Source organism: Petromyzon marinus, chromosome 13, assembly GCF_048934315.1.
Source record: "Petromyzon marinus isolate PM22_M1 ecotype Great Lakes invasive population chromosome 13, UKy_Petmar_22M1.pri1.0, whole genome shotgun sequence".
Lineage (NCBI taxonomy): Eukaryota > Metazoa > Chordata > Hyperoartia > Petromyzontiformes > Petromyzontidae > Petromyzon > Petromyzon marinus.
In genome coordinates, this window is record NC_133679.1 from 883,590 (window position 1) to 908,992 (window position 25,403).

At 50.3% G+C, this 25,403-nt stretch overlaps 1 protein-coding gene and 1 long non-coding RNA gene across 4 annotated transcripts; one reads left to right on the plus strand and one right to left on the minus strand.

Annotated features, from left to right (window-relative positions):
• Nucleotides 1-66: 66 nt before the first annotated feature.
• Nucleotides 67-17,680, plus strand: LOC142924411 (uncharacterized). The gene is made up of 2 exons (XR_012941615.1): nt 67-572; nt 13,915-17,680. It is a non-coding gene; the product is annotated as an uncharacterized LOC142924411 (long non-coding RNA).
• Nucleotides 2,469-25,183, minus strand: DMGDH (dimethylglycine dehydrogenase). Of its 3 annotated transcripts, none has more exons than XM_076066763.1 (17): nt 24,914-25,183; nt 24,029-24,109; nt 22,252-22,420; nt 21,467-21,565; nt 19,669-19,833; nt 18,316-18,520; nt 16,213-16,461; nt 15,421-15,619; nt 13,953-14,122; nt 12,916-13,072; nt 12,126-12,291; nt 11,880-12,010; nt 10,435-10,652; nt 9,580-9,737; nt 7,391-7,450; nt 4,214-4,348; nt 2,469-3,562 (listed from the first exon to the last, which is right to left on the minus strand). In XM_076066763.1, exons 2-17 carry the CDS (start codon nt 24,106-24,108, stop codon nt 3,353-3,355), a joined length of 2,571 nt encoding a protein of 856 aa, XP_075922878.1. In that variant the 5' UTR covers nt 24,109; nt 24,914-25,183; the 3' UTR covers nt 2,469-3,352. The 3 variants fall into 3 exon arrangements, with proteins under 3 accessions (XP_075922878.1, XP_075922879.1, XP_032809709.2); XM_076066764.1 differs by having other exon boundaries at nt 25,084-25,176; XM_032953818.2 differs by lacking the exon at nt 24,914-25,183 and adding an exon at nt 24,712-24,843.
• Between the last annotated feature and the right edge of the window lie 220 nt (nt 25,184-25,403).

Below are 25,403 nucleotides of genomic sequence, written 5' to 3' on the forward strand. Positions count from 1 at the left end.
TGACGTCGTGACGTCATGCAGAACGTGTTGCACTTCGGGTGCGTGACGTCACGCGGGGTGTCTTCGCTAGACGCGCGCGACGTCAAACTGTTTATATTCACGTGAGATTCGTGACACGCGGATTGCAGTCGCGTCACGTCATGCTGATGATATTCACTGTGCGATGTGCATGTTCAAACGGTGCAAGTGACGTCATGCTGATATTCGCTGTGCGGTGTCGTGCATGTTCAAACGATGCACGTGACGTCATGCAGAGTATGTTCTAATTATATGTGTGCGGTGACGTAATGGGCCAGCGCAGGAGTCGGCGTCTGCGGCTGCTGCCGCCGGGCGACGCCAGTGAGAGCGACCGAGCACAATGGCCGTGCGAGAAGGGAGAGAACGCCTCAAGATGCACTCCGCTCAGCGCTCTCAGCGGGGGGCGCTGTGCGTGAGCCGCAACAGCGACAACTCGCGCGCAAGCTCTCGGCGTTGGGACGTCTCTGTGGGCGTGTGAAGCTGGCGGGAGGAGACGGGGAGAGGACTGCAGAAACTTCACGCCGAGAGGCGTCCGAGTCAGGCACCGAATCCAGGTGCTTCTTGCCGTGAGGCACAAGTGTCACCACGACGCCACCCTGCCGCTCCTTCTGTTCCACTTGTTAATCAGACGCTGCAGAGGTTCCTCTCCGGCTGCACTTCGCAGGGTTAACACAGCTTGGCAGTGCACCTCGTGCAAGTGGCAGAGTCGACATTGAGCCAATTGCCCTGACGTGCTGTCCGTGGTTATGCCCAGATCCAGTGTTAGTGTCTTAATAACGAGTGTGTAAATTTTGATTTAAAGCTTTCGTGACTGCAGGGATTCATATTCTTGGTTCTTTCGGTAAAGTCACCACGTAGAAGGGAAACAATAAAATAATAAAAATATAAAACAATAAAATTCTCACGACGTTTCGACTGCAACACAAGCAATCATCATCAGGTGTGAAAACCACAACAAGAATGTAACACTACTTAACATTGTATGCATTAGCTTACCTTATTACAGACCAATTCAGACCGTATTGCTCACCCCACGCCCCTATAAATCTCAACGTTCACCCTACAAAGTCCCATCACATGGGCGAAACACAAACAAATAGACATTATTTTGTTGCCCGTATTGAAACAGCTGTACGCCACATGAACCTGTAAACTCAATGTCCCTGTACAAGAATAGGGGTAAACCGTAGGGGTTAACAGCTATGCATTAGTCAACACGTCAAATTGAGGCACTGTAAACAATTACTGTGGAACACGTTGTTCCTCCACGTAATAGGACTGCCAGAATGAAAATGCAATCATTGCTTGCTGTTGAATAAAACAAGATTAATCCTGCGTGGATTAGAAATTGCAGTGTTTTGAGATAGTAACCTGTTCTACATTCTTTTACTAAATCTGTTTCACCAAGTTGATTTTCTGTCATGTAAAGAGGGTCAATGTCTCATTGCAATAATATAATTATATAGTCATAAAAATACTCTTAGCATACATTCTAAAATATATTATTGTGTTTATAACAGCAGTTTACATACATGGAGGGGAAACGCCAAGGTTTATGGTATTAACAGATTATTAAACTTATTCAATTTCCTGTCCATCTCATAGTACAGCATTACCCCAATTTACGTCTCCCTCTATTACGTCGTCTCGCAAATACGTCGTCATGTTATTATGAATACCACGACCCGATTTGCATCGCCTCAACCCCACACATGTCGCCGATGGCATCGTCCATCCGCCCTCGTTGTCTGTCGCCTCCTCCACCACCACCCACCACCACCACCACCCACCACCACCACCACCACCCACCACCACCACTACCACCCACCACCACCACTACCCACCACCACTCACCACCCACCACTACCCACCACCCACCACTACCCACCACCACCCACCCATCACCACCCACCACCCACCACCACCACCACTTCCCACCACCCACCACTACCCACCACCACCCACCACTACCCACCACTACCCACCACCACCACCCACCACTACCCACCACCACCACCCACCACCACCCACCACTACCCACCACCACCACCCACCACTACCCACCACTACCCACCACCCACCACTACCCACCACCCACCACTACCCACCACCACCCACCACCACCACCACTACCCACCACTACCCACCACACCACCCACCACTACCCACCACCACCACCCACCGCTACCCACCACCACCCACCACCACCACCACCCACCACTACCCCTGTATGTCGCTTTGATTGACGTCGTTTCGATATTCGTTGTCGCACTTTTCAGGAACGCATCCACGACGTAAGCCGGGGTATAAAACGTCTTAAATGTCAAAGATTGGGTTCTAAAAAATATAAAGCAGTCTCTTTACACATCATAGTCCACGACCGTGCACCGTGTGAATGCTCCCCAACACGCGTAGTGGCAATGCCAGTACAGGAACAGCGTGGATGTGCGTTGCATTATTACTTGAAGATTCACATTTTATTTGAGCTTCCAAAACATGCTCTTTCATTTGGTTAGTTTGTTACTGCAAATGTTAACATGCTGTAAACATCCGCAAGTTTCTTGATATGTCTCTTATACATCCGTGTTTTATGAAGATTGACCTTAAATGTCGTCTATTAAATAGTTTTCCTTTTAAGGTCACAGAGTTATTGACGACGGTGTCGCGTTGTTTATCGTGCTTGTGGAATACACTGCCGATGCAGCGTCACCAAATCGGTTGAATATTTTAGCTGTCGTTTCAACTGCACTGCAAACCCGCCTAGAAATGCATTGACAAAGACCCTCTCTGAGTGTGTTTTAGTTAAGCAGGCTCAGAGAGATTCTTTGTAACGTCAGTTTGCCATCCCAACAGGCACCTTCGTGGCAGATTTTTGACGTGTTTCTCATTCAAGGACATATCTCTCCTTCTCAATGACTTTCATGCTGTCTTTGTGTTATATTAGCCGAGTAATCGGTCCGTATCGCGTTCCCAGGGGGACGTGAGAGCTGTGGTCGGGTGGCTCCTGGGTCACAGCACTGAGTTGGCATTGCTGAGATTCTGGATTCAAACCCAGCTTCCAGCCACCAATTACTCACTTCGGTTCTAAAGTCTGGCTAGTTGTGGTATTACTTATCTGTGCTGCACAAAACAATGACAAAATCAGATGTATTTTTTTACTTAATTCAATCAGCTTATTCCAGCTTAGATAATACAAAAAAATATATTGACATCAAATACTTGATGTGTACCAAGTACGGATAGAGAGGCTCATAGAAGTTAATTTAAGAGAAGACATTTCTTGACACTAATAGTTTCAGATGGAAACGTCTTTGCCCGGGCGTGGGCGGCACTGTCAGGCTGCGTTGGCAGGCGGCTGCATGCGTTGACGAGTGGGCTGGGTGAGCACCAGGGGCTCCTTGGCCACCGTCGCCGGGTAGTTCTTGCCCAGGAGCTCCACCTCCACGTGCTGCCCCACCAAGCTCAGCTCCACAGGAACGTATGCAAACGCCACGCTGTGCCCCGCCGTGTAGCTGTAGGCCCCGGACGTTGTGTTGCCCACGACCTGCGTGGGACGCCAACGCATCGTTGTCCGCGTTTGCTGTACGCGTAGCCGCTGGTGCGTCATGAATTAATAACGTCTCACGAGCGCCGAGTGGTGCGCACGCAAATGAGGGTTTCACATCAAATATGTATGTAGTGATGTACTCACAACTTATGTGTTCAATTATTGATATATTTATTATTTATTTAAGGCTTCTCCACCATCTCTGACTTACCGCATCAGATAAGAGAACATTCTGTGAGCACAAATGGGAATGGCTCGTTTAATTGTAAATGGCTGAAATGAAAATAAATGTAAAATCAGTTTGAGATTAAATTATCGCCTTGCCAGTGGGAAAGTGGTTTGAATCACGATAAGAGATCAGTGATCCCAATTGCATTCTACTGGGATTAATTACTGGCCACAGCTCAGCAATGAGATGGAGTGGTGGTGCAGTGGTTTACGCATTGTAATATGAACCCCCGCAAACTGAGTTTGACTCCCGGTTACAACACCAGCAGTGGGTGAAATCTTAACCAGTTTTGCTCACACCATTCACGGACCCACGCTGATCTATGTGGTGAAGTATGGTCAAACAATCGTCATGACCAAGAGGCGTGGGGAGGCCTTCATTCAACAGTGGATTTGTGAAGAGATGTGCACCAGATTTACCTTGCCATTGCACCACACACTCTCATTCCCCTCCGGATCGACGTCATCGGTGTCCAGGGTGAGATACACCAGATGCCGTGTCAGCCCTTCCCTCTTGATCCTCTGCAGGGCTTCCTTGCCGATGAAATCCGCATCCTGTGGTGGACATGGCCAACAGAGGAAGGCATAACGACAACAACATTATTCATCAAAGTTGATAGCATAACGCCACCAAATGCACTCGCTTAGCTGGGACAGAACCGTTTTCAGAGTCTGTTCCGTTATCCCGAAGCATTTGCAATGATGTGGATTTTGTCCCAGTTGAAATTATTCTCGCCTCGTGCTTGACTTGATATGAGCAATGGGTGAGACGACTGAGTAGTGGGCGGAGTTGGCAGTGGAGTAGGCAAGGCCTAAGAGCAGCAGATGGGGCGAACGTCAGGTAGAGCCAGGCAGGAGGTCTCTGCCTGTGTGGGCGGCGCTAGTCCTTGGGTGGGAGTGGCCATGGCAAGTGGGTGGGGTTGACTAAAGGAGCTGCTGCCAGCTCACCACGTGTCCGCATTGAGCCTCCTAGGAATATGGAAGCTTTAAGATGGCATAATGTTTAATTCATAATTATAGTACTTTGCTAACTGCATTCCACTGGACCTATTTGGGAACACATCGTATTTGGTACAGTATTTTAAGGCTAGTGTTGCGATAGGACATTAAGACAATTTGTAAACAGCAAGGCATACGGCAGTATAAACACTTTGTATGCATTTATATATTTTCAAAAACTGACATGTACATGCAATATACTTAGGGCAAAGCAGTATATTAAATCTGGATACAAAGTAGAAAGTAAAGTATCGTGTGGTTGACATTTATCTGAGACATAATCTTGATGTATATATTTTATTTCCTAGAACACAATAGTTCACCTTGACAGACACCACTACCCCCACATGGCACACTTCCCAGGATCAAAAGCACAGGCACTGGAACTCAGCTATCGCTCTCCACGCAGCCTGGGCAGGGCACTGCCTCATGCACTTGACGGGCAATTGCAAACTTATAACTTCAAATCCAACGCCGGGGTCGACATCGTTCATCATCGCTCCAGGGCTGATGAACGATGTTTACTATAACATGGAAGGTCGACGGTGGTTGTCTTATGAACTTGGCTCTTGCCATGGAAATGCGGAGTTTCCACCTTTGACCCAAGGCTGAAAAGGGTGATTGAATGCCATCTGTTCATGAGTACTGTAGTCGCAACCTATTCCACCACACGACCCATTAAGACAGTGCAAATATGGTCTCATTCGCAAGGGTGTCCTGAGTTAAATCACAAGTTTGATTTAAATAGTTTAGTTTCATTTCATTTCATAGTTTCATTTATTTGGTATAGCCCTGTGAGCCATTCGGCTCTTGAATCGGGTGCAACCGCAACAAACAAAAACACAAAAACATGAACAAGAAAACATCTTAAAGTGACATTGTGCATGTGCAAACAGAAAATCCAGGAAAAAACATCAAAATATTCCTGAAATAGCACCGTACACCAACGCTGTGTGCAAAAATCCCAGTGGGATGCAAGTCAAACAACAACGACAACAAGAAAACTTAGATTAAGGCCATCAGTCTAACTCCGTACTACAATAAACAAAAACATGGCCAAACCAAAAAACTTTTAGAAATTACCAAAATAAAGCCATAAATGCAATGTAACAGTGATCATAGGAACTGTGACTGAATTTTTAACAATAAACTACATAAATAACATGTAACACCAAACCCTAGAGCCACATCTGGCTGCATGAGTCATTCCACAAACAACAGGAGCATCAGTCGGAGTATCACATTTTTCAATGCACCTTTAAGATCAGCACACTAAATCAAAATACAGATAATACTTTGCAGCGGTCATCCAGAGCGAAGCATTTTATTTTATTTTAGGCCACTGAATAGCAGTGGCAGCTAGGGGTGTACAACTCCTCTAGAGCAGTTTTGAGTGAAGATCTCATAGGTAGTGATTCAAGTTGCAGTTTATTGGCAATAGCATTCCAGACCCTGGGGGCATTAATAGCAAAGGCCCTTCCTCCAGTTTTTGTACGGCAATAGGGAATGTGAAGCTGGTAGATGAGCGAAGACCTGAGGTCAAATTTGTTCTTTGAAACAGAGAGGTAGTCTGCGGATTTTTTTGTAAGTACATCGTGAATAAATAAGATCTGGTGTACAAGCCGTCGAACATTAAGAGATGTTAAGTTTGACCCAATGTAGAGATCACAGTGGTGAGTCCTATATGGGCAGTTCAATGCAAATCTTAAGGCCGAGTGATAGATGGAATCAAGCTTCTTCAATACAGTACTTGGGGCTGATTTATACACGATATCACAGTAATCAAGTAGAGGCAGTATGGTAGCTTTTATAAATTCCAAATGGAACATAGGGGGGAAGCAGTGCTTGTGTCGATACAGAAAACCAATTTTTATTTGTCTTTTTACCAATATAATCAATGTGATCTTCAAAATTCAGTTTTGAATCCAGGATGACCCCAAGATACTTATAGAACTTGACTTGCTCTATTTGATCATTATTTAAGGAATGTAATTTGGGAAAAATAACTTCCTGCTTTAGTCCCGGTGAGAAGCATAGCACCTTGGTTTTGGAGGTATTTAGGACTAGTTTAAGAGCAACTAGCTGATGTTTTAGTTTGTTGAAATCACCCTGGAGCTTAGAAATCACGTCATCCGGAGAGCGGCCAGCAGTAATCAGTATCAGTAAATAACAAACAGGGAAACCAAAGCATCAACTACACGACTGGACAACGACAAAATGAGAAACTGGCATGGATTTGCCGATTTAAATACCATTAACACACATCCGAGCAGGAAGACACAATATCCGGGCAGCTCGAGTTCCCGCGAATCACCATACACTCCAACAGGGCTAATATTCTCCTGGAATATGAGCTCAATGTAAAATTAGACTCATGAGATCTCTGGCACCTTTTTGCCAATATCTAAAATGATGAAAATCACAATAGGTTTTACTCTTTACAGCAATTAAACAGGTGATAAGATGTTCAAACACCACATAGAGACGTTTTGCAGGGCATCAAGTCTGCATTAACCACACGTACTTATGTGAAACCTATTCTTAGACTAATGTTCTAAATAGCAATGGTCGATCATTACTGGGCGCCTGTCACTTTACCTTGTTCACTTTAATGAAGGGCTGAAGGCCTGCTTCAAATGGGTTTGTATCACAGTTCATCTGAAAGCCGGAACATTAGACACATGACAATGCATAGTTAAGACATGTGAAAAACGAATAGTACTTCAAGCAAGAGGGAGCCTTTGCAAATAAAAAAATCCACCAGATTAAGTTAGTTTTTGCACTTAATTGGGCTAAATTCCAGTTCTGATGATTGTTATTTTTCTGTCATGCGAAGAACGATCCTATGTCAGAGTGCGAGAGAAAGTGTGCCCTCTGATTTTTAAACAATACAAATGACACTTGAAGCATTTTTCAGGCGCAATATTTTCAAAACGTCTTTTGCCAGCTGTCATCTGACATTGGGGGCTTGTTGCTCTAAGATGTCCTCATCTGTTCTTCATCAAGTGTCATGATACAGAAAGCACAATCTAATTCAATTGTGGAGAGGGGAATACCAATCAACCTGCATTTCCATTTCTGACTCTTCAAATTTTATATAGAGTACCTAAAGTTAGCTGCTGTACATATTAAAGGCTCCCAGAGGCATGTCACCAGAGACTACTGATAAAGCCCAATAAGATCATAACCGGTCTACATTTGTGTTCTTGTTTCACTGCTGCCTGTTGGCATGGCCACATTTTCTCAACTATAAGAGTTGGCGGTCTAAACGACAACACGGCCACGTGTTCAGTTCTTTGGAGATGGTGGTCTCTATAACGTTGAGATGGCGGTCTCTATAACGTTGAGATGGCGGTCTCTATAACGTTGAGATGGCGGTCTCTATAACGTTGAGATGGCGGTCTCTATAACGTTGAGATGGCGGTCTCTATAACGCTGAGATGGCGGTCTCTATAACGCTGAGATGGCGGTCTCTATAACGCTGAGATGGTGGTCGCTATAACGTTGAGATGGTGGTCTCTATAACGTTGAGATGGTGGTCTCTATAACGTTGAGATGGTGGTCTCTATAACGTTGAGATAGTGGTCTCTTTAACGTTGAGATGGTGGTCTCTAACGTTGAGATGGTGGTCTCTATAACGTTGAGATGGTGGTCTCTATAACGTTGAGATGGTGGTCTCTATAACGTTGAGATGGTGGTCTCTATAACGTTGAGATGGCGGTCTCTATAACGTTGAGATGGCGGTCTCTATAACGTTGAGATGGCGGTCTCTATAACGTTGAGATGGCGGTCTCTATAACGTTGAGATGGTGGTCTCTATAACGTTGAGATGGTGGTCTCTATAACGTTGAGATGGTGGTCTCTATAACGTTGAGATGGTGGTCTCTATGACGTTGAGATGGTGGTCTCTATAACGTTGAGATGGTGGTCTCTATAACGTTGAGATGGTGGTCTCTATAACGTTGAGATGGTGGTCTCTATAACGTTGAGATGGTGGTCTCTATAACGTTGAGATGGTGGTCTCTATAACGTTGAGATGGTGGTCTCTATAACGTTGAGATGGTGGTCTCTATAACGCTGAGATGGTGGTCGCTATAACGTTCAGCAATGCTGCACACCTTGGTGCGTTATATTTCTTCCAACTCCATTACTGCGGAAATAATGCAAGATTTATGTTTTTTGGTGAACAATACAGAAACAGTTCTGCCGCTGTTCAGGAACTCAGAGTAAAAAATCAGTAATTCCTTCAAACGTCACTGCTACGGGTTCACAGCGGGGGTGGGGTCACCACGTGTGCTGGTTTGATCAGGATAGTCTAGCAATCATTGCTGCTGTGGGACAGAAGCAATGATTGCCAGACTATTCTGTGGGACAGAAGCGACTGTGACAACGCAGTGAACCCGTGCAGACGACACCTACAAGGTGTGTTAGAAAATTAAACGCTAACGTTTCCCCTCGGCTCTGTGCTTTGACCCCCCTCAGTGCCGCCCCACAATACAAGATCATAAACCCAACATCGGTAACCCCGGGTGGGTGGCACGTGACGACATGTGTCCAACAGAATTCCAGCGGATGCTGTTCATTCACGGTTACCATCGATCCACACATTTGAAACCACTGGGGTTTGACAGCAGCCCAATGGGGGTGTTTTCACATTTGTGTATTGTCAGGGGCCGCACCGCAGGGGCCGCACGAAAGGCTAGCGGGTGTCACCAGTGGCTCGCGGGGCTTGCCAAAGGGAGCACTGCCGCGGAGCACGGCGTGCGTGCCGTGTGCACTCACGGTACCTCAGCTCCCCAGGCGCGGAACGCTTTCTCCATGCGCAGAGAGTTCATGGCGTACGCCCCGAAATCCCCGATGCCAAACTCCCGGCCGGCCTCCATGAGCGCGGAGTAGAGGGCGCCCGTGTCCTCGCGCTGGTGGTACAGCTCCCAGCCGAGCTCGCCTGCGCGTGGCCGTGCACAGGCCACGGGTCACGACCAGGAGCGCTTCGCTTACAACGCAACGCACGCCGATGTCACATGTGAAGCTGTCGATGTGCTCTGGTTTAACTCTCGCTCCTAACAGATGTTAGCTGTGGTCCCGGGTTACCAGAGTCATAGAGTAGCTATTTCCTGGCCATTTAGCAGCCCAGAAGATTTGGGAGTTTTACAAATCTTTATGTGATCCACCAACCGTTGCCTCGAAGGTTCTGAATCACAGGCATACACAACCTTGCCCGGTTGGGATGTGCAGCGTCTTGGGAAGACGTGGGTGACCTGGCGCCACGGTGACGAGATGTGAACTACCTTTGCTGGTATACAGGAGGTCGTGGGTTCAATGCCAACTTTTATGCCTGTATATTGGAGTTGAGGTGTCTCTCTCTCCCCTTGGTCGTGTGGATTTTTCTCCGGGTCCTCTGGGTTTTCCCTCTACATTTAGCATTTGCCTGAGATACATTTCCATGCAATAATAAGCCACTTCGTTGAGCTATCGATTCCGAAAAAGACCTACACAGCTCAGTAGGGTTTACCTGGTAAAATAAAAAATAATTTTAGCTTGGAATCTCCAAGGCGCTCAGACGACGCTGACGTGAAACTGGCCACACAATCTCGCGTGCGTGCGTGCGTGGGGCGAGCGTGGGGCGAGGGCGCAAGCCCTACCGGTGTAGGAGATGCGCACGGCGGTGACGGCGCGGCCCGCCACGTGCACGGCACGGCAGCGCAAGAAGCGGAAGGCGTCGTCGTCGAGGGCGGCGTCGGTGAGGCGCGCGAGCACGCGGCGCGACAACGGCCCCGCCACGCCCAGCACGCCCATGTCGTCCGTCACGTTCCGCACGCTCACCTCGAAGCCCCCCGCCGCCGCGTGCTCCTCTATCCAGCTGCGGCACGCACGCGCGCACACGAAGGGCGCGCGCTCGCTCGATCTGGACCGTACCGACTCAGCTCGAGTGTGAGCAGGGCGGCTGAGCTGAGAATTGACCAGTCCAGGGGTCGGCGACCAAAATAAGAAGAAGAGACTTTTCGAATTCGGTAAAAAAAAAAAATCGATATTCATCAAGAGCCACGATGTATTCTAGATTTGAAGCTTTCGTGACTGCAAGGATCCATACTCTTTGGTTCTATTCGGTAAAGTCACGTAGGTAAAAAATAAAACAAAAATCACGACGTTTCGGTCACTGATGAAGGCTGCTTGTGTTGTGGCCAAAACGTCGTGATTTTTGTTGTTTTATTTTTTACCTACGTGACTTTACCGAATAAAACCAAAGAGTATAGCCACGATGTATGTCAATACGAGACAGTGGTCCAGAATGAACGACGTCACGAAGCAGCAATCCTCAAAGAGTCACCGTAGGTTGCCGACCCATGGACGAGTCGATTTAGATTTGGTCTTGCCCCTTCATCTGCCCAACTCCACCACTGCTCACCTCTGGAGGCCTCGATAGGTAAAGATCTTAAACCGTTTTTGGTAAGTTTTATACAATGATTTCTATTTATTATGAGTTAAAATGTATGTGGACTCATAATCAGATTCATTTTTGTACACTCCGTGACACTTATTCACGGATTTTCCCCAGAAATGCCTCGGGGAAATTAGCGTTCGCTTGAAGTAATTTCGAGTAAAGTAGCACTTCCCAGAAAGGCAGCCCCTTGCGTAATGCGGGAGATTCCCAAAGAGTCCCCGCCGCTACGCTCGTTCCTGGCTCCTTCTGACCAACGCACGTCCCATGCTTGAAGAGCGACGTGTGAAGACAATGAGGGCGCTGAAGAAAAATGTGACGAGCAGAGCATCCTCCTCGTCAGACTTCCAGGTAGACTGTCAGAAGCTGTGCAATCGCCGGCGGTGACGTCGGCACAGCCCTGAAGTGGACCTGCCCTAAGAATGCATGGCTGTGCTGTTATGGACATGGATACATTAATTACGTGAACTCGCTGAGTGTAATTCGATGAACAGTCAATGGATGAAGGTTCCCCCCACTCCAAGACGTCATTCAAGGCGAAACAATGAAGTCAGCCGTCTCCCTGCTCAAAGGATGCGCCACTGCCACGGGGACAGCGGTGCCGTGAGGGCCACGAGGGCCGTGAGGGTCACGAGGAACCGCGGCTACCGGAGGTCGTGCAGCTCGGAGCCGGAGCCTGTGACGAGCAGCATCTGCTGGGGGCCCACGTGGTTGAGGGTGAGCTCCCCGTACACGCGGCCGTCCGGAGTCACCAGGTGACTGATGTTCGTATGGCCCTCCTGGTGCCAACAACACGCACTTTCAGCGGTGCTCGCGCACGCACACGCAGCAGCGCTCACACGCACAGACACACGCATCGGTGTCCACGCTGCCGCTGCTGCTGCTGCTGCTCACTTTGGGCAGGGCGTTGGCGAAGAGGCGGTCGGCGAGGCGAGTGGCGTCCTTCCCCGAGAGGAGGAACTTCCCGAACGGGGTCAGGTCGATGACCCCCACCGCCTCCATCACGAGGCGACACTCGCGACCCACCGCCTCGAACCAGTTTGTGCGACGGAAGCTCGGCCTGCAGATCCACGGAGGGGGGGGGGGGGGGGGTGTCACCCCGCCTGCGCTGTGTGCTCCCCCCACCCGAGCGAGTCGCCTACTCGCACGAGCATCGCGCCGGGCTCCCAGCCGTGCACCTACTGAGCGTGCAGGCGGTGCAACTGCACCAGGGCCAACGCCGACCACGCTCGCCTCTGCTTCTGCTTGCGGCCCTGAGTGGTGATGCAACGACTCAGTCTCCCTCGATTCAGTGTGCCTCGGATACAATGCGCCACCTACGTTCAAGGGTAGATGTATGTACGTATGTATGTTGAACTTCTTTCGTACCGTACAGTGCCAACCGTGCTCATCGTAAGGGTGGGGGAAGGACAAGCTAACGCACGAAAAGCAGTTCTAAAGAAACGAGTTATCAATCCAGAAAAGGGTGGGAATGGAACCCAGGAAGCTGTTGCACTAACCACTCTCACACCATTGCAATTGTCATAATTACCAAGCAGAGGTCTATCCTCTCTTGGATGAAGGCCTCCCGCACCTCCCATTAGTACGGTTAGCTACGTACGGTGCAAAAGAAGTTCAATGTACATACATCTGACAGGACTCGCCTATACTACTCGCAGCACACACCTGCGCTGTCTGAACTCGCCTGTACTCGGCCCGCTGGCCGGGCGGCGCGAACCAGTGCGGCTGCTCCCAGCCGGCGTGGAAGCCCATGGAGGCGCCCTTGTGGAGCAGCGCGTGGTAGACGCCGCTCACCCGCTGGGTGGGCCGCCCGGCGACTCGCTCCTCCTTCGGGTAGCCCACTGAGCACGGGGGGGGGGGGGGGCGGTGATCGCTGACGTGTGGAGGAGACAACTTCGGCGTCCCGAGCCTGCGCGTTTTCCTAGTTCTTACAAAAAGTGTTTTTTTAAGGCAAAGAGGTTGCTGGCTCGCGCGATTGCCGGTGGAAGTGCCACCACTAGAGGGAGTTCAAGAGATCCCCCTCTAGCCTATAAGTTGTGGGGTTCTTTAATCAATTTGTTGTTTGACAAGCAAATATTGACCTTATTTTACTCGCATAGATTCTTTGTTGTTAGGTGACAAAGCACCTGGAGATGACCTCGTGAAGGTGCTGCATAGGCTCGATTTGTACTGTTTCGACGTGGAAACCACTCCGTGTGTGGACACCTGGAGGCCAATTCACCGTCCGACCAGTGTGCTCCTTCAGCTTCCCGAAGGGGTCGTCTAGGGAGATGACCGCTGCCGACCGGAGAGCCACAGGCGCCACGGTGGCTAGGAGATGTTAACTACCTCACCTGGTATACAGGAGGTCGTGGGCTGCATGTCACGGTGGCTAGGAGATGTTAACTACCTCACCTGGTGTACAGGAGGTCGTGGGTTCGATCCCAACCCTGACACCTGCTGTATATATTTGGAGTTTGCATGTCTCTCTCTCTCTCCTCGTGGCGGCGTGGATTTTTCTCCGAGTTCTCCGGTTTTTCCCTCCACATTTAGAATCAACCCATTTAGAGTATTTGGCTGCTTTAAATGTCCACGTGATAAGCCACTTCATTGAGCTATCATTTGTGGCCAGGTCGTTTCTGAAAAAAAGTGAAATAGCTCAGTGGGCCTTGCCTGGTAAGTAAAATAAAAATTTGTTTGGCAGTTACATTTGTGGAGAGATGCACCACGAGCGTTGCTCACCGATGTTATTGGCGCCGTATGACTCCCTGGCCTTGACGAGCGCGTACTCCGGCGTGGTCCACTTGCCGAAGCGGTTGGGGTCCAGCTCGATGAGGTCGAAGGGGGGCTGCCCCTTCATGATCCAGTCGCTCAGGTACTTGCCAACGCCTCCCGCGTGGATGATCCCATAGCTGCAGCGCACAGACACTATAGTCAATACCACAGCTACACACAGACACTACAGCTGATCCCATAGCTACAACACACAGACACTACAGCTGATCCCATAGCTACAACACACAGACACTATAGTTGATCCCATAGCTACAACACACAGACACTATAGTTGATCCCATAGCAACAACACACAGACACTATAGTTGATCCCATAGCTACAACACACAAACACTATAGTCAATACCACAGTTACAACACACAAACACTATAGTTGATCCCATAGCTACAACACACACACTATAGCTGATCCCATAGCTGCAGCGCACAGACACTATAGTCAATACCACAGTTACAACACACAGACACTATAGGTGATCCCGTAGCTACAACACACAGACACTATAGTTGATCCCATAGTGACAACACACAGACACTATAGCTGATCCCATAGCTACAACACACAGACACTATAGTTAGTTTAACACGTAGGCTTTCGCGACCAATATTATTCATTGACTGATTACCAATCGATTATATAATGACAATACCCCCCTCCGATCTCAAATCACTGCACCTGAAATGAGTTAAATTATGACGTCACCCTGCTGCTCTATTTAAGACCGAGAGCAAGTGAGGGCTTTACCATTCTGGCGAATTGCCCGATGATGCTGGATGTAATTACCAGCGAAACGTCGTACTCAAACTGTAAATGTTGTGGATTCACTCTTCAACACACCGGTGGGCTAAAGTAGTGAATTATTTGTCTTTTGTCAACGTGACACTTTTTTGCTGATTGGCCGTGTCGGGTGGTGGAGGGTTACGACACATTTATAAATAACGCGATCTAACCCAAAAACCTTTATTGTGAGACACTATAGTTGATCCCATAGCTACAACACACAGACACTATTGTCAATCCCATAGCTACAACACACAGGCACTATAGTTGATCCCATAGCTACAACACACAGACACTATAGTCAATACCACAGTTACAACACACAGACACTACAGCTGATCCCATAGCTACAACACACGGGCACTCTAGTCAATACCACAGTTACAACACACTAACACTCTAGTCAATACCACAGCTACAACACACTGACACTATAGTTGATCCCATAGCTACAACACAGACACTAATTGATCCCATAGCTACAACACAGATCCCTGCAGCAGTCATTCATTTCCATTGAGAGCACGTTCGTCAAACAGCATTTCTCCCAGGTTGTGCACGAGTACGACCTTGCACGCACAGACACACAGACGCGCTCTGTCGCGCAAATCGAGACAAAGCCGAGCCGCTTACCCGAAGCCCACGGCGACCCAGTAATTGGCGAGGCCCACGTGGGGCCCCAGCATGGGCAGCAGGTCGGGTGTGTAAGTGATGGGCCCGGCCACCACGCTCACGATCTCTGCCTTCTGCAGCACGGGCACCCGCTGCATGGCCGCCTCCATGTGGGGCATGATGCGCTCCAGGTCCGACTCGAACAGCTCCTTGCCGAAGTCTGCCGGGCGCGCACGAAGAGGACCGGGCGAGGGGTCGTGGATTCGGCATTCGCCGGGGCGACTCCGGCCGGAGGTGGCCCGCGGTGAGACGGGGGCGAGTCCCGGCGCGGAGGCTCGTACTGTACGCGCAAGCCTACGGCACGTGGGCCCGTACGCGACCCGCTACTTCGTTCCGCTACTTCATGGTGCCGCGGTGCCGAGATGTTTACCGCAAGAGGTCGTGGGTTCGATCCTGACTTTGACGCCTGTACATTTGGAGTTTGCATGTTCTCCCTGTGGTTGTACGGATTTTTCTCTGGGTCCTCCAGGTTTTACTTCCACATTTGCAATCAACGTGCGTTTAAGGGTATTTGGCTGCTATAAATTTCCACGTGATAAGCCACTTCGTTGAGCTATCATTTGTGGCCAGATCACTTCTGAAAATAGCTATATAGCTCAGTGGGCCTTTACCTGGTAAAAAAAGGTTTTTATTAATTTTTTCACAAAATGTCAAAGCCCGCTTGATCTCCTTTGCTCCGTGAGGTTTTTTTTTGCCGCTGTGCGGACACGGAGATATAAATGTCGGCGCGCGGGACTCGCAACGATAGGTCACCTTTGGGCACGCCACTCTCGAGCCACTCCTCCTGAATCTTCATGCGCTCGGCGCTCTCGTAGGGGCCGAAGAGCAGCCCCTGGCGCTCCTGCCGCAGGTAGTAGGAGCCCTCCAGATCACGGATGACGGGCAGCTCACGCGGGAGGGCGGCCACCTCGGGGATGGTGGCCGTCACCACGTACTGGTGGTGGATCGGCACCAGCGGGTGCTCCAGGCCCACCAGCCGGCCCACCTCCCGGGCCCAGAAACCTGAGAAGACAACAACCGCTCCGCTTCACCGCGACGTCGCTCATTAAACAAACACGCGTTTGGAGGGGGCTGAGAGACTCATGGAGCGGACGCAGGCTCACAGACACGGAGCGGGCACCGCTAAGATCCTGGGTTTCATCCCGGGTATTAGCTGCCCGTGAATTGGCTGGGATGTCACATCTAGCAAGGTGTTGGTCTCGGCCTCATTACCAGTGACTGAATTAAAAGCCATTCAATTAAACATTAACGTGGCAACATTCCAGCTCCTAGAATGAAATAAGTAAATATTAATCTTCTTTGGTTCTTTCGGTAAAGTCACGTAGAATGAGAATAAAATAATAAAATTCTCACGACGTTTCGGCCACAACGCAAGCGGCCGTCTTCAGGTGAAAGGTACAGAACTGTCGGGATGACAGAGCTTCAATGAACAATGTTAAGATTCGTAGCGACTTTTAAGCTGGTTGGGAGAAGTGAGGCACCTTGACAAAGGGGTTTACATATCAATAGCTGAGGGATTAGCTTGTGACTGGTCACGGAAATGGCTATGTTAAAGTCAAAACCTACACATCCACAGAGGCAGCTAGTAATTTAGCATTGAAATAGCTAAGGGATTAGCTTGTGACTGGTCACAGGAATGGCTATGTTAAAGTCAAAACCTACACATCCACAGAGGCAACTAGTAATTTAGCATTGAAATAGCTAAGGGATTAGTTTGTGCAAATAGCTGAGGGATTAGCTTGTGACTGGCCACGGAAATGGCTATGTTAAAGTCAAAACCTACACATCCACAGAGGTAACTAGTAATTTAGCATTGAAATAGCTAAAGGATTAGCTTGTGACTGGTCACAGAAATAGATGTTAAAGTAAAGGCCTACACATCCACAGAGCTTCAATGAACGCTGTTAAGATTTGTAGCGACTTTTAAGCTGGTTGGGAGAAGTGAGGCACGTTGACAAAGGGGTTTACATATCAAATAGCTGAGGGATTAGCTTGTGACTGGTCACGGAAATGGCTATGTTAAAGTCAAAACCTACACATCCACAGAGGCAACTAGTAATTTAGCATTGAAATAGCTAAGGGATTAGCTTGTGACTGGTCACAGAAATAGATGTTAAACTAAAGGCCTACACATCCATAAGGTAAATGCACTACTTTAAGAGTTGTGAGTGAACACAGAGCTCACAGCACATTTCAAATAAAGTTGGTTTATTTCTTCCTGCCTCAGCAGTCCGCCTGCTGTATTTTTTCACCTGAAGACGATTGCTTGTGTTGCGATCGAAACGTCGTGATTTATTATTATTTTATTATTTTTCTATCTACGTGACTTTACCGAAAGACCCAAAGAGTTTGGTAAAGGACGTTTGTGTGTTTTGTTGTTATGGGAACGAGCACCATAATGGCACTCCGTTGACATCGCTGTGACATCACTCCTCTGCAATGCAGTGATGTCTCTGGAGAACCCTGACAGAATGCCCGATCTTAACTTAAAATGCTTTTTTTTTCAGTTGTACAGATTCAAACTCATGATAGACAGCTTACTATATGAAACTTCTGTTATCACAGTGAATCTCCTTTTATCCACAAATAATTTACCCTCCCTCCCTTCTAGCCATGACCTTTAATTGATCTGGGAAAACTCCAATCAGCCGTTCGCTTTTTCTGATGACAAATTTATCCTGTTATCCGAATTCATTCACGGGTAAGAGGTGCAACCCAGAAGTGATCACCGCAAGCTTAAAAATCATCGTCCACTGATGAGCGACACTGCAGGGCCCTCTACTTGAGAAGCCAGCGCTGGCCTCCCTGTACCTACGAGCTGTCAGCAGCAGCAGCAGCGGCGTTGGCGGTGGGCACCTGTGCAGTTGATGACCCTTTGAGCCCGTATGGTGCCGTGCGGCGTGTGCACGTCCCAGTGGCCTTGCGGTGTCGGCGTGAGGCCGGTGACGGGCGCCGGCTGGGAGATCCGGACGCCGCGCTGCCTCGCGCCGGCAGCCAGCGCCATGGTGAGGGAGTAGGGGTCAATGTGTCCGTCACCTGGGTTGTAGATCCCCGCCAGGACCTGGGACGACACGCACACAGACAACACAAAGACAAAGATCCCCCGTAAAGCCTTAACAGACTGTTGGGGAAAGTGCTGTTGGCGAGTAGCACCTATGAAGGCCGGCACGGCACACGAGGGGGTGGGTGGCCAGCACCACGCCCGGCCGCCTTTGTCTCCCAAGTGGTGGTGTTTACACACCCCACCAGGTACTCATTTGAGGCTGAGTCAATCTAGGGGAGGCCCAGGACCGTTTGAGATAATCGTCCCTGGTGTTGGCCGTGAGCGAGAATCGAACTCGGTTCGGCAGGTTCGTAGCGCAGCGCTCACCGCTACACTGTTGCTTCTCACGCAGGGCTCTCCTCCATTCGAAAAACACACGTGACGGGGAACACTGGTCCTCAAAAACGAAAGGCTCATGGGCAAAAAGGCCGTTCTAATTAACGCGGTCGGACGGATTTCACTGCAAGTCGACTCAGGTGGTTGTGGGGATGAGTTGTACGAAGAGAGGAAACCACATCAGAAGAAGAGTGGTCACGGAAGCGCCAGGGTGGAGACCTGGAGGCCTAGGGAGAGGTGGTTGCAATTGATGAGCCAGGATGTGAAGCGAAATGGGGTGGATGTGGAGATGATGGCCCAGGGCAGGAATGAGTGGAGAAAGAGGACTCCCAGGGTAGAGGCCCCAAATGAGAGGGACCATGCCAGCAATAAGAAAATAGATTGTGCACAACGATTGTTCAGTTTCATTTGGCAACTTCACTTTTATGTGGGTTTTATAAACAACAACAACAACAACACCAGGAAAGTAAGTCGGGCAGATTAATGCCTAACCTCAACACTGCAACCATCATTATCGTGCATGACGTGTGCTAAAAAGAAGGGCAATTGCACATAACGTCGCTGATTTTTTATATATATGTTTTGCCCTTAAGGCAGTGTTGTGACTAGTGTGCTGAGGGTTTTTTAAATAATTGACAAAATGCACGTTACACCGCATGACCCAATGGCGAGTGAAATTGTCAATCCCCTCGCCTAAGACATTGCGGATGAAGAATTAACCCGCCCGCCCGGTGGAGACCGAGAGCCATGCAAGGGACTCCCGTGGGCGAGAGCGGCGCGGCCGTGCCACGGGACGGTGCCGCGTGACGTGGGCACCCCGCGCGCAGCACCTGGTCCATGTTGAGGAGAGGAAAGAGCTCCTGGATCTTGTCGGGGCCGATGAGGCTCTGGGGCGTCACGTTCCAGCGCGCGCGCGTCATCTGGTAGTGGAACTCGTCGACCCGCTCTGGAGTGGTGGCCAGGCGGATGCTGCCGGGCTGGTGGAACCCCACCGCCTGCCGACACGGACGGAGGTGCGGTTGAGGCCACCGTCACAGACGAGCCCTGTGCTAGGAGGAGCATCGCCACCGATAATCGACAGGGAGCTGTGTGTGCCGTACTCGTCACCTGCCCACAATTATTTTACGTTGCGCATTATAGAGGTATGTGTCGAACTTAGACCCGTGTCTAACAGAGCAGGTCCTTGCCTATAAAGGTTGGCGCAGTTTACCAGCATTGATTCAAGCGAGCCTGACAATGCTGATGAGGCATTCTGCTGGTGAGGCACTTTCCTAGTGAGGCACTCTGCTGATGAGGCAGTTTTCATGTGAGGCACTCTGCTGGTGAGGCACTCTGCTGGTGAGGCACTCTGCTTGTGAGGCACCCTGCTGGTGAGGCACTCTGCTGGTGAGGTACCCTGCTGGTGAGGCACTTTTCATGTGAGGCACTCTGCTGGTGAGGCATCCTGCTGATGAGGCACCCTGCTGGTGAGGCACCCTGCTGGTGAGGCACCCTGCTGGTGAGGCACCCTGCTGGTGAGGCACCCTGCTGGTGAGGCACCCTGCTGGTGAGGCACTCTGCTGGTGAGGCACTCTGCTGGTGAGGCACTCTGTTGGTGAGGCACTCTGTTGGTGAGGCACTCTGTTGGTGAGCCACCCTGCTGGTGAGGCACCCTGCTGGTGAGGCACTCTGCTGGTGAGGCACTCTGCTGGTGAGGCACTGTATGTCGAGACTGGTGCAGAGTTGTGCTCGAACTGAAGCAATGCTGCTGAAAAAAAATTCCTCCCAGAAGGCCGTGTGGCTGATGGGATGTGTAAAAAAGTTTTTGTTATGTAGAGAGACAGATTTGTAAATGAGGCGTATTGTCTGCTTATTTATTTTGTCACTTCAATTCTCCACAACGACGCTCATGATTAATTTGAGTTTCATAAAGATATGTTTTTGGATCCCAACATAAACATTTTAAAGAATAAAGTGTGTAGTCCTAATGCGTTGTGGTATTATCGGCCAGGGTACCGGTGTGTGGTGGCCCAGCTGGTGACCAATTGTCACAACCTGGGCCACGAGTCCATCCAAGACGCAATTCTCTGTTTTAACATTCCGCTGACTGTAGCGTCTCTGGTGGCTGCAGTGGCCACGTGAACCAATTACACAAAACATGCGAATCTAAAATAATTATCGGCGGCTATAAACTTACACACGATAAGCCACTTCGTGGAGCTATCATTTGTGGCCAGGTCACTTCTGAAAAATAACTTATAGCTAATTGGGCCTTACCTGGTAAAATAAAAAAAATTGTTTAATTTTAGTTAGTTTATTTATTTATAGTGATTTGCTTACCTTTCTTATACTTCCCATTGCTATCGTTTTTGTATTGTTGTAACTTTCTGAACCACCCCCTACTGGACAAATGTGAATAAAAGAGCTTCATAGCTCATCGGATTTCTCCAGGGTAAATAAAGATTCCGATTCAATTCCGATGCACGTATCCCGAGCGTAAGGGCGAGTTCCACATGGCTGCATTGATTCGCCGTCGCGTGCCTCGTGCACAGATGGGGCTCACGTCGCTTTGCTCTGCACAATGTCGCACCGCGTGCGATGCGCGCTCCTGACCGTGTGGTTCGGGGCGGGGAGGGGGGCGGTGCGCACCTGTCCCGTTTCCCTCTCGAGCTGCTCATACAGCTTGATGCTGTAGTGGTGGATCTTCTTCAGGTTGATGCCAGGGTGGAAGTACGTCGTCAGTCCTGCCTACATAACAGATCGGCACGTACAAAAGACAAAGATAGCCTTTAACAGACTGTTGGGGCAAGTGCTGTTACCGAGCAGCTATGATGGCCGGCACAGCACACGAGGGGGTGGGTTGCCAGCACCACGGCCGGCCGCCTTTGTCTCCCCAGTGGCGATGTTTACACACCGCACCTTGGTACTCATTTGAGGCCGAGTCGACCTAGCGGAAGCTCAGGACTGGTTCAGATATTCGTATCTGATGTTAGCCGTGAGTGGTGGCGAGATGTTAACTACTTCGGCTGGTATACGGTCGTGGGTTCGATCCTGATTTTGACACCTGTATATTTGGAGTGTGCATGTTCTCCCCGTGTCGTGTGGATTTTTCTGGGTTTTCCCTCCACATTTAGAAACATGTGTTTAGAGTATTTGCCTGTTATACATTTATACGTCATAAGCCACTTTGCTGAGCTATCATTTGTGGTCAGGCCCCTTCTGAAAATGAGCTACATAGCTCAGTGGGCCGTAAATGCTAAAATGAAAACTAAGTTTAGTTTATAGGTTATAGAACTCGGGCGCCGGGTTCGTAGCGCAGTGCACTAACAACTCCACTCGGAGCTTAGCACAAGGGATCAATCCCAAACAGGCGGCGACTCCCGGCTTCAGGATGCGTGGCCGAGGGAAGGGGCTCTCTGCCTGCCCTGACCGACCGCGTGCCACGTGGAGCCGGCCGTGAGCTCTGACTTCTCCAGCAGAACGACGCCGCTGGCCCCGGCACGTGCCAGGTGATAGGCCACGCTGACTCCCACGCAGCCGCCTCCGATCACCACCGTCTCGGCGCTGTCCTGCACGCTGCTGCTCGGCGGAGTGGAGGCCGCGCTGGGGTCGGGCGGGACGAGTGAGAGGACAGGCAGCACGATTGTGAGATGGTGCTGTACGTGTGTTGGACTTCTTTCGCACCGTACGTAGCCAACTGTGCTAATCGGAGGTGCGTGGGAAGGACTAAACTAAACATAAAAAGCAGTTCTAAAGAATTGGGTTTTCAATAAAGATGTAAAAGTGCGTAGCTCCAGCGGCCTCCATATATCAGAAGGAAGAGCGTTACAGACGGCCGCAGAAGCGCATCTGAAAGCGTGCGACGCGGTGACCGTCTTTGTTCGATGGCCGAGCCAAAAGGGACAGTGATGGTGCAGCAGAAGAATTTCAACCAGCTCGGGACGATTGTGCAAAACAATTGTGATTCACACAGGGCTCTTTACGCAGAGCACATGATTGTAATCTCCCTGCTGGTTAGATTGCAACGTCATAGGTGGAACAGCAACAACACGTTGCATATTCTCCAACGCCTCAATGTCCATTGGGTGAATATCCCGCAGAGGCTCGCGAGTTCCACCTCGCCCGAGCAATCCCGGCGTCGCTGCTGGGCCCGGTGCGTCCCCGACGCTGGAACGGTTCCAATGTTGGCATCAAATTCAACTCGGTGGTCATTTTCAGTCTGTGGAACGCAAAGTCCTCCCAGGACATTGTTGATACTGCAGTGGCTCCAGGCCAGACTGCCGTGCGGTGGTTGAGACCGGATCAGACCGGAGACCTCACAGGCACGCGGCCTGCGCCGGTGTTGTTGCTGCCGCGGGCTGCACATGAGTGGCATGAGATGTCCTCACAAGGCCATTGCTCCGTGATGGGTCACCGAGGGCCATATTTTTATTTGGCTAAGGGTTTACTGATTAACGATGCTATCTTTAAAGGTTACAATGCTGCCTTACTTGTGCCAACAAAACAAACGCGGTGACTACTGCGCAGGGGAGAAGAGAACAGCGGAGCGTCACGGGCGCCACGGCAAAGTGAAATTCACCAAAAATAACCACCGCGGGGCCTTTGCCATTGGGGACCAAGGGCAAGCCATTGGAAGTCGACGCTGCGACCTCAATCCAGACGTCTACAGAGCGTGCGCCTTGTTTTTTTCTGAATCTGCGGCGCTCTGTGGACAGCAATTACAAACCGCACTAAAAACGACGACCATCACTTGTGGATGTTCTCCAATCCACCTGTTCCTCTTTTTTGTCAACGCAGTTGTCGGTGTCACTTCCGTACGCTTCTTAGAACGCTTTCAATTATTTATACTTTCAACCTTTTTCCCATTTTATCCAATAACGTCCATGACGAATGCATTTTAAAGAGAACACATTCATACGAATGTAGTTAATTTGATATTCGTATCGTTCTTACAGTGCACGGCTATCACACGTGCGTTGTGTCTTTTGCAGACAGTCGGCAGTAGTTTTAGACAAAAGGTGATGTTGTAATTCGAAGGTAATTTTCCAAATGTTGACGTCAACACAATGGCCTCCTCTTTTTGAATGACGTCACACGCACGCACCTGGAGCTCTGCGCGTGACACGCACACGCACGCACCTGGAGCTCTGCGCGTGACACGCACACGCACGCACCTGAGGCTCTGCGCGTGACACGCGCACATGCACGCACCTGGAACTCTGCATCTGCCGCACTGGAGCCGAGACAAGCACACGTGCGGACCCCGACGCGCCCAGCAGCAGCCGCAGCATTCTGAGGAAGACAAAGGCGCGCGGGGCGGCTCAAAGTTCACGCAAGTGCGGTCGACCTGGGTGGAGAAGATACCCGGGGAGAAGAGGCCCCACCGAGAGAAGCGAGTTCCTGAAAGAGCCGAGAACGGCAGGGGAAGACACGGAGAGGGGGAGACACGGAGAGGGGGAGACACGGAGAGGGGGAGACACGGAGAGGGGGAGACACGGAGAGGGGAGACACGGAGAGGGGAGACACGGAGAGGGGGAGACACGGAGAGAGGAGACACGGAGAGGGGAGACACGGCAGGGGGAGACACGGAGAGGGGGAGACACGGAGAGGGAGACACGGAGAGGGGAGACACGGAGAGGGGGAGACACGGAGAGGGGGAGACACGGAGAGGGGAGACACGGAGAGGGGGAGACACGGAGAGGGAGAGACACGGAGAGAGAGAGAGAGACACGGCAGGGGGAGACACGGAGAAGGGAGACACGGAGAGGGGGAGACACGGAGAGGGGGAGACACGGAGAGGGAGACAGGGAGAGGGGGAGACACGGAGAGGGGGAGACACGGAGAGGCACTCGCGGCGAGGAGACACCAGAGCAGAGACGCTAGATGAGGAGGACCTTGGGAGAGAGGAGGCCACGGGGGAGAGGAGGAGGGTCTGGCGAGTTATCTGTAGAGGCAACGATCCTCGCGTGTTGCCTGGCTGTCGTCTCTCGCCTGCTCGCATCACAAACGCGGTGGCATTGCAAACTTTGAGAGTGAGGGACAATGATTAACCAGTGAAAGTGGTTGAGTCCTAACTATCTAAACATGCTTGCGTACGTTTTAGCTTGCGAGGATGACGACGATGATGATACTGGCGGTCGTTGTGACAATGGTGTCCGGTTTAAAACGAATGAGCTCAGAGGGAGGGATATGAGTGTCTCAGGTGCGTAATTAATATGCCCATGGCGTTCACGCGTCGGATCATTGCGCTATATTGCAATGAACACCTCCACACAGACGCTCCGCCGACAGCCACTGACGAAGACAAACTCCTCTCCTAGAGAATCCCGGGATTTAGACGCGACTGCGGGGTTGCCCAAACTCCAGCACTCGCGACCCACCACGCCCTTTTCGCATTTACCAATTTACTCACCATTCAAATCAAGTGGTGTTGCGCTACGCGCGCCCAATGATTGTTAAACACGTCCCGCGTGAAGCGCTAAGTATTAAACAGTGTCAGTGTCACGTGGCACACGTGCGCGCACACACACGTGCACACAACAACCGCCATTCGCCACTAAGTGGCGGTGCCGTCACCACGACGCTT

Excerpts from the sequence above, each read along its gene's own strand:
- DMGDH (XM_032953818.2), bottom strand. The coding sequence starts at position 24,818 with ATGCGAGCAGGCGAGAGACGACAGCCAGGCAACACGCGAGGATCGTTG. Across the intron at positions 22,421-24,028 it reads CGGCAGATGCAGAGTTCCAG|CGCGGCCTCCACTCCGCCGA; the intron begins GTGCGTGCATGT and ends GCCCGACCCCAG. Across the intron at positions 13,073-13,952 it reads ATACGGCGCCAATAACATCG|TGGGCTACCCGAAGGAGGAG; the intron begins GTGAGCAACGCT and ends CCCCGTGCTCAG.